Raw genomic sequence first — 9748 nt, forward strand, 5'->3', positions numbered from 1 at the left:
TCTCAACCCCAATCTTTTCTACTACCGCTCCCCTGAAATGACTCGTTGCCAAGGTCCTCCCAAACTGCCGTGTCATTAAGGTCATCATTCTGTCCTCAATCTATGTGATCACAGTGGCATTTAGCACTACCGACCACACCTTTCTGGAAACATGCTCTATCCTTGAATTCGATGACAGCACATGCTTACTGCTTTCCTATTTAATTCTATTTCTATTTACAGTCTTAGCTGACTAATCTTTATATATATATATATATATATATGACTATGAGTGTTGAGTTCAATATCTTAATGCAGGTAGCTTCATTCATCTTCTATGACTGTTGGCCCTTAAATGTATCTCTCTCAAGTACAGTGTATTTCTTTTAGCTCCATTTCAGTCACCTCATAGACATCCCCGTTTGGAGGCTTCTCAAGCATCCCAAATTCAATGCCATCTAAAATTGGGCTCCTGCAGTTCTTCCCCTGGCTGCTCTTACAATCCTCTCTCTTGGTAAAAGGCAAGATGATCTTTCTAGACCCAGAGACAAGAGGACTGAGTGCCATCCTTGATCTACCATCTCCCTCACTCCATAGTCAAGCAACTGTGAAGTCCTGTTCACTTTAATCTCTTAACCATTCTCTGATTTCACTTATATGTGTTTCTTTTTCCAGTGCCCTTATTTGAAAGTCCAGGCAAACATCAACTTATCAGGAGCTCTACAGCTGGCTCTTCTCTGGTCATTTGTAATTGCTTGTGTACCCACTGCAGTTAGGATGATCTCTTTAAAAGCTGAATGTGAGAAAGTCATGCCATTGCTTGAAAATATCTGTTTAATGTCTGGCTCTACCAAGGGAATGTTCTCTGTTTTGTTCAAGTATACCATCAACATTCAATATATGTTTGTTCAGTGATAAATAATAAGAAAAAGAATCAAAAATTGTTTTACCACCTACAAATAAACGTTACATTTTCCTTTGACATGTAGGTAAGGACTTCTCCAAATATGACACTGTTTAAAAGTTTATAATCAACATGGCCAGAGCTTATAAGTAATATCACATAATATGACATGTGCACTTAATACAAGAAATTATTTCCTGGGATTGACCACACTAATTTATCCAGCTCAGGCCTCTGTTCTGAGAATCACACATGAAAGGGCAGAGAAAGTAATGTTCTCTATGACCTGGTCAGTTAATCATATATTTTCTGAGTGACTATTAGATGCCAGATAGGATGGGCTATCCAGTGGAGGGAAGTGAGAGTCAAGGCCTCTGGTAATTATGAGTGATGGCAGAATACGGCAGATGCCAGAAAGATATCTAAGATGTCAGGGTGCAAAAGAGAAAGGTGGACTCTAATCCAGCCAAGGAACTAAGAAAGCCAATGTGGGCAGGAGACTTCTGAAAGTTTTGAAGGACGGTAGCATTAATTTGGATAGAAACTGGGGAGAAAGTATTTACAGGGAAAAGAATAATCTGAATGAATACTGACCTGGCATAATGTAATTGGCACCATTACCTTGACTTGTGAGAGGTTACAGAGGCCTCAGCTTGGGCGGTGGCTTGGGTGGTCGCGATTGGAAATGTACAAAACATAAACGGACAAGATAATGTGTCAGCACTGATCTACCAGATTTTATGGGTTGGGAGATGGTGATAAAAGCATGAGGAATAAAAAAAGGGATGCCAAGGGCCTTCCAGCCCATAAGATGCCTGTGCCAATAAGGGGAATAACAAAGCTAGAAGGAGACTGTGGGATTAGGGGTCCTGAACACATGGAGGGAAAGATAATGCTGAATTTCCGAACTGCTGAGGAAGAGACGACTGTTAAGACACCAAGCAGGACTGGAAACGGGTGTGTGAGGTTTGAGAAGAGAACCAGGAGAGCTTGGCCAGACTTCAACATTCCTACTAAATTATCTTTAATTATCACATTGTGAAACCATAATCCAGAAATTTTATCTAAAGCATCCCCGAATCTTTCATACGAGTTTGACTACTTGTATGAATCTTAACATTTCACTTGCAGATAGCATTCATTTTTAACATACCATGCCTACTTAATCAATTAACAATTGTTTTCCATACAGTTTATTAAAGGTTGACTCTGTCCTTGCTCTTCCATCCCAGCTGCTGTTTGTGTCCTAAACTTAATGCTGAAAATTCCAGTCGGACTACAGAAGAGATAAGTCTAACTAATGATGCATTCTTTTCAGGCGAATTATTTCATTTTGAAATTCTATTGCAAGAGAACAAAAAAGTATTGGTTCCACTTTTAAATAAATAAGGGGTTATTTTGCTGCTGAAAGTTTTCATTCAAATGACTGATCAGATCTCACGTGTCTGTTTAAAAATGTCTGACTTAGGTCGTTACAAAATGACAGACTATGATAAACTAGATGGTAGTTGGGAGTGAGACAATGAGGCATTGTTTACACAGAAGATTAACTGGTTTAACAAAAGAGGTTCTTGGGTATCTATTGTATGTACAACTCAGAGATTTACTGGAGCTTTTATAATTTCTGCAAGGTTCTTTTTCAGCCAGCTTCATTAACTTGAAGTAAATCAAATCATGCAGAAATCTGGCTCAGCCAGAAAGCAACTCAGGAAGATAGAATATGAAGAAAAACAGACACAGGATGATAAGGTTTAGAATTTTTGGCATTTTTCATAAACATTTTGTTTGAAGATTATTAAATTACAACCCAGAGAGAGAGAGAGAACAAAAAAACAGTAAAACTCACTATTAGATCTTTTTACCTCAACTTTTCTTTACAATACATATACATATATTATATATATATAAATCTGCACATACAAAGTATGTGTCAACAAAATACAGTCTTTACAACTTAAATATCATTTGAAGAGAAAGGTATTTGTATACATTTTATATATGCATAAAAATTGGGATTTTTACTTGGAGGGGGTTACGGTGAAATGGTGAAGACTGATACACTCAAAAAGACTTTGGGGTGGTACTTTTCTAGGAATGGGGTTCTGAGATATATTTTTATTATGTGTAGCCTATTTTGCTCAGGAACAAAAGATCCATTTGGATTGCTACAGCATTTTTACTTTCTTAAAAACGCAGGCAAATGAAGGGAGTATGACAATCAGATAAGCAGCCACATACATTGGTCCCCTGCTCCTCAGCCTTTATCTTTCAAAACACTTCTCAGAATTCATTTACTCATTCCCCTCCCCCTCTTTCTCAAGCTGTAATATTGAGATTTTTGTCTGGGAGATAAGCAAAAAGTCAAGTCAGAAGAAATGGCTATTTGAGGCAACCACATACTTTCATGAAACCTTCAGGTTTGGCGTGAATGATCCCTTGGGGGCCTTCCTGGGGCGTCCATTGCCAGCAACGGACCATGATGTAGGCTGGCATCCAGCACCAAGCAGCTTACTGAAATTTTACATATAGGTCTTTGGAAATTACGGCTGAAAGATCCCTAAAGAATTGGGCTAATTATTTTAAAAAAATCTATTTATAATATATATTATTTGGATGAATGGTGACTATCTATCACGGACTTGTTAACTCAGAGAAAAAAACCGACTCATGAACAATCATCTGAAAAGAGTGTAGGGGTGGGGAGTGAAAATAACTGAATCTTAATGAGAATCTGTCGGATGTATGAAAACGAGTTCAAAGTCATGCTCGAATCCAAGTGGCCTCCTGGCTTTTCTCAAGGAGGGTGCTCGGACCCATGGAAGCCTTGCTTTATCTCTTGAGAAGGGATGTTAAGTCTTTTACCATCTCTGGGTTGTTCCCTTTGGCTGGGCTGACTCAAGATGCAACCAGGACACCCCTGCACATGGATGCACACACATGTGCGTGCATCTGTGCCACGAAGAAGGGGGAGGATACAGACAGGGCTCCACACAGCACGCATTTCAGACTGACACCACGGATACCACTGAACGAGAGAGAATATTGGTCTAATCAACCCAACACGGAATCGGGTGCTGGCGTCCAAAGTCGGTGTGTGTCCTAGAGTGCGCTGCGCTTCTTCCGAAGGGGGCTCTGGCTGCTGCCGGGCTTCAACTCTGCATACTGCACCTGTGAAAACAGACAGACGTGACGCTGGCAGTTAGGTAACCCTAGCTCACCACAGTGTGCTAATGGCTCCCCGAGGACACACCAAGGCAAAGGAAGGAAGGTTCAAAGGTAATGAATCATTTTCTAAACACAGGAACATGGAGGGATTAATTGCAGGAAGGATTTGAAGAGTCATGCATCATTTCTTGAAACCAAAATATTAAAAGCAGATTTTTCTAATGAGATGCATGGGTTTCTGGGTTTCTACCTGCTCTCGGCACTGCTAGATGGTTTTAGTTCTGTGTATGCCCGTGTTCAACCAGAAAAGAGCTTAATAACAGCCTCTTGGGAATGTTTATCTTAGTATATGATACAGCAACTTACTAAGAATTATTCATTTAGAAATATCTAAAATCTTGGGGAAAAAAAATCTCTGCCAATTACATACATTTCTTTTGCCAGAGTGGGGAGAAATGTTGAAATTAATGCTGGCCCCAGACTAATAAAGATTTCTCTTATAAATGAATTTCATTTACAATGTAATGGCTAAAACATCTGTGACAAATATGAGCACGTGGGGAGTCCCCAGTGGCAAACTGTCTACTGTGTTATTAGCAAGTGCTCTTGGAGATACGTGGAGATCTTACTAGCTTACTGTACATCTTCCTCAAATGCTCTTTTGTTGTATCCCTCTGTATTCACGCTAACTCCAACTGGATGACCTCGCTCAGGGCTGGTGCCCAAACTGTGCACAGATAATCCTTAGCGGGGGCTTGATGGGAATTTCCATTCTTCAAGGATGCAGGCACAAACTCACATTGTGACTCAAGTGATGGTATGTTGCAGTCGTATTGCTTTGGTGTGTGGGCTTTGATAGGCTGATGGTGGAATGGCTTTATTTAAAGTATTGTATTACAGACCACATGTGCTCACTATTTTGAGTATTTGTGCCAAACTCCCCAAGGACATCCTACCCCATCACATAAACTGAGCTACACTTGGTGGAAAGCAGATATGTGAAAAAAGCATGCTTTCTTTATAGTGTCTTGTGAAGGTCCCCTATGGGATGACACGCCTGCCAATCTTCAAGGCCAAACAAACAGAAGCCAAGTTACTATTTTACAATCATGCAATGCAATGTTAACAAGGAAATTTATATTTATAGAATGCATTTTAATAGATAATTATATCATTAAATGAAGGTTAAAAGAAAAAGCATCACAAGGTCTATTTTAATCTCTAGAAGTTGGAATGAAGGGGAAAGAAACTCTCTGGGGCCTTTCAGCCTTACATCTCTGCAATCCACCCAGAGCTGCCGGGAAATGAATTATGGTACAGTGGCCTAGAAATTGATACTTGATTTGGGATTCTCTCAGACAATAAAAGATTGTGCCTTTGAATGTCATGATGGCATTTCATGCCACGGTCTCCCCATCTACCTATTCTATGATTTCTCTTCTCCATTAGAGAGGTCTTTGCCTGCCCTCCCGCCTCTGGATTTATAGCAGCCTGATCTGCAGGGGCCTGAATTAGGCTGCTCTATGGACTTTCCGGTATTGTTGCCTTGGTTAAGCTCTGTGTATCCAAAGAAAAGGGACACTGCTGGACTAAGCGACCATTACCTGTGAATAATACTTCTGACTGATCTCAAATTATTGCATGCTGTCTCTGCCTCTATGCATATTAGAGTAAGTGGGGGCTTTGCCCTCAGCATCTTTAAGTCTTCAAAGGGAAAGGGATAGGAGGGTGGCCTAGGAGATAATCGGGGCAAAGAAGAATCAAAAGAGTAATCCTCTTGCCCCCTACTTCCCGTAGAATGTCTGCCATCAGGAAGAGGAGGAAAATAAGCAAGCCTCCCCCAGCTCTGGATCTCACGCTCTCCTACTCGCTGAGCCCATCTTATCCTCTTTGGGAAGGCAAACGATCAGAAAAGGGACAAACCTCACTGCACTACAGCCTCACAGTGTGAGTTTCAGATCATTCTTAAGTAGCTCTTTTTCAGCATAATTTTCCCCAATCATCTCATGCTTCTGGACAAAGGTTTTCTTGCCACCTCCTTGCAAGGCAGGCCTCTTTAAGGATCTTCTGATTCGTTATCTCAATGACTCACACAAGCACAACCCTGTGCTCCTCTGGCTCTGGGGCAGGCCAGACTTCGGGGTCGGGGCCCCTGTTGGGGGTGAGCGTTCATTACATACCTTTTGCACATCAGACGGTACTCTGGAGAGGAAGTCTAGTAGCTCATTATTGTCGATGGCGTAGGGATTTCGAAGCTTCTTTGTAAATTTATTTATGCCTGAAAAACAGAAATATTGGGAGATCTCTGTCTGTCTGTTGATGTCTCTCTATCCATCTATCTATCTTTAAAAACTCACCTGACTGGGAGAGGGGAATCAATCACAAGTAAAAATTAGTGTGAAAACAATTACTGGACCTCAAGTCATGCACACGTTGCTGTCATGTGGAATCATTCACAAATGTCTTTTCTTGGAGGAAGGAAAGGGAGATCATTGGAGAGGGGCTTTGCCTTCTTCAGCTGTGAAAATCCCATTACAATCCCATCAGCAGGGCGGCAGAAACACACACTAAAACTGTGGAGCTCACTGGTTTTTTGGACGACACTGATTAACAGCCTCCTCTGCTAGGAAAATGAATGTCCCAGATGGGAAAAGGCCTTCACTAGCCCAAACAAGTCTCTGCTTGGGAGCTCTGGACCAAACCTAGCAGCGGGAGGTGGAGGGTGGGAGTTGTTTTTTTGTTGTTAAAAAGAACCCACAAGAAATCTATCTCCCGCCCCCCGTCCAACTCATTTTCACAGGTTTCTCTTCTCTCACTGCAGAACAGAACTTGACATGTTGATTTTACTTTGATGCTGCAGGAAACTGTGAAAAGTTATTATTGGAAAATTATCTTACTGTGGTTGCTAGCTTAATTTATGGACCGTGGCACTGGTGCGAGGGTTTGGCTAGGCCACAAAGTCGGTGCTGATTTAGGACAACGGTAACTAGAAGAGGGTGTGACGTTTAAGTTGTCATTGGTGGCGGCACCTTGGGCACGTGGGCACGTCCAGGACAAGCTCTGCCCACGGTTCCCTCTTCAGAGGGAGGCGCCCCTCCACCAGCTTTTGTCTCCTACTCTGCTCCTAGGAGCTTCTTGGAGGTGTGTGTGCCTGTAGCCAGAGCTTATAAACGTGGTCTTTCACTAAAGGTCAACCCTTTGTGCCGAGTCTTAGAAGCAGAAGGTGGCTTCTGAAGTTTGCCCACAGAGTGCCTGTTTATCAAGGACCACATCTGAAGTCCTTGTCAATCTCCGTGATGCTGAATGAATGTTCACATTGGTGGTACCCTGACTGGCTCTTACTCTGAAGACAAGGTAACATTTACCTGTTCAGTAGACCACAACAGAGAAGAGGTTTGATGTTTTTCTTCTTTCATTAAGTATTATTTTGTCTTCATCTAAGAACTGGACTTTCGGCGTGCCATTACACCTGACCCAATGCCAAACTCCTAGTAGTTTCTTTAGAGAGGGTCGGGTTCACATCTGCTTGGCAAATGGGAGCTGGCCATGTTCATAAGTCAAGGGTGCTTGTTGACTGGGCTGGGGAAGACTTCCTGCAAATAGCCCACTTTTTCTCAAGTCAAAGACACTCTATGCCTTTCTTCCCTCTACCTCCACAGGCAGCTTCATGTTTCTACCTAAAATTTCCCCCAGTGTTCCTTTAAAATACTCTCCACTGTGTTATTCTAAAGACATTTAATTGTAGCATGGGCTTTTTGGCAAAAGAAAACAGACAAGGCAAAATGATGAAGGGAGACAAAGACGTATTGAGGAAAGATATATCTTCTATTGTTAATTATATATAGTGTGCGCATCTGGAGTCTTTACAACGAACAGCCAGGCAGGGATAATATCACAGCCGATCAAAACACTGCATTCTTAGTCACTGAGAAGATTATAAACCTGCCCAGTAGCTCAAATGCACCAATAAAGGCAGAAGAAGTCCACAAAGCACTCCAACAGTCTATGTTTGAAAAACTTTGTTAGAAGAAAAATTATAAGGAACTCAGATTGCGTGCTTCAAAAGCACACCTTGTTTTTTTAAGATGTCACAGGCTCAAATGTCAGTAATTCCACCATATTATCTACCGTGTAAAACCAAGTGTCAAGAGGGGATCATAGAGCCTGTGGTCATCTTTACAGGGCAACTGGGCAAGGAACAAGGGTTTGGGAACAAGAATAGCTGGGTTCCAGTTCTGGCCTCACCATGTATTATTAGCTGTAGTTTCAGACAAATTACTTAACCTCCCTGAGCCTCAGATTTCCTATATTAAAATTTGAATAATAAAGACCTATATTATATAGTTCCTTGGGTTGAAGGGAGACTCACATTGGACAACAAAGGCAAGAGGATTCTATAAATCTGAAATTCCACCACAATGAAGGGAGCTACCATCATTACTGTAGATGTCAATAGCCAAGAAAATAAAGCAGGCGGTGATTGGGCTTCCCTGGTGGCGCAGTGGTTGAGAGTCCGCCTGCCGATGCAGGGGACGCGGGTTCGTGCCCCGGTCCGGGAAGATCCCACTTGTCACGGAGCGGCTGGGCCCGTGAGCCATGGCCGCTGGGCCTGCGCGTCCGGAGCCTGTGCTCCGCAACGGAAGAGGCCACGGCAGTGAGAGGCCCGCATACAGCAAAAAAACAAAAACAAAAACAAAGCAGGCGGTGATGGAAGAGTCTTTATACCAGCAGGTATGTGACTACATACCAAATTTGGAAGTTGTGGGTTTCTCCAGTAGCATGCTAGATGTACCTTTAGATTTTTTAACCTAAACAATACAGATAGAGCATATCTGCTGTGAATTTTTACCTGTTTTTTTTTAGCCAAAGAAAGAAAGTGGGATTTAAATACCAAGGGATTAACATTTGGGAAAGACACTATCATTTAATGATGATAGATTGACTAGATCAGTGGATTGGAATGAGCCCTCTGGTTAAAAAAATAAATCACTCAGAGAAAGAGAGAGGAAAAATCACATGGCTGCTTTGCACATATGGTCACTAGGGAATAGACACTTGAAACCGAATTAGAAAATTTTATGAGTGACTGGCATGTAGCCCTGACTGCAAAATACTGGTGGGGGTAGGTGAGGTGGGGCACAGGGTCCTTGCTTGCTCCTGTATCAAACACTAATTGTCTTCCATGTGATATATATTGCACTATCAAATGGAGGTCCAAAGTTAAATAAGTCACAGTTTCTTTCAAGCAGCTCAAAATCTGGCTTGGGGAGTTTGTAAGCTACCCGGGAAAATCAGAAGTGGCTAAGATCAGAACTGAAAAAGTGTAATTAGAGCATCTATGATGAAGTACAGAATGGAAGGAATATGGGAAACCTCTCAAAAGGTACAGAAAACCTACATGGGATCTAATCCTCAAAGGTGCCTTGCCTTCTAGAAACACATACAACAAACAAATGACCAAAATTCAGTAGATACAGTTTTCTAAAGAAAATTCCAGACATCCCTCTTAAAACACTTCTAACTTAATTTTCATAATTACACTCCCAAATAAGAGAGATGGTGAGCTCAAAAAATGCCATCTGGGCTTCCCTGGTGGCGCAGTGGTTGAGAGTCCGCCTGCCGATGCAGGGGACGCGGGTTCGTGCCCCGGTCCGGGAAGATCTCACATGCCGCGGAGCGGCTGGGCCCGTGAGCCATGGC

General features: G+C 42.1%; 1 protein-coding gene across 1 annotated transcript in view; it reads right to left on the reverse strand.

Moving 5' to 3' along the window:
• Nucleotides 1-2809: 2809 nt before the first annotated feature.
• Nucleotides 2810-9748, reverse strand: part of MCTP2 (multiple C2 and transmembrane domain containing 2) — a 254744-nt gene continuing 247805 nt past the window's right edge. The window contains exons 22-23 of the mRNA XM_055088201.1: nt 6229-6326; nt 2810-4051 (exon numbers count right to left, since the gene is read on the reverse strand). Of these exons, the coding sequence (XP_054944176.1) occupies nt 3983-4051; nt 6229-6326 (167 nt within the window). The 3' untranslated portion in view covers nt 2810-3982. The remainder of the gene's footprint in view (nt 4052-6228; nt 6327-9748) is intronic.

The sequence above is a fragment of the Physeter macrocephalus genome, chromosome 11, assembly GCF_002837175.3.
Source record: "Physeter macrocephalus isolate SW-GA chromosome 11, ASM283717v5, whole genome shotgun sequence".
Lineage (NCBI taxonomy): Eukaryota > Metazoa > Chordata > Mammalia > Artiodactyla > Physeteridae > Physeter > Physeter macrocephalus.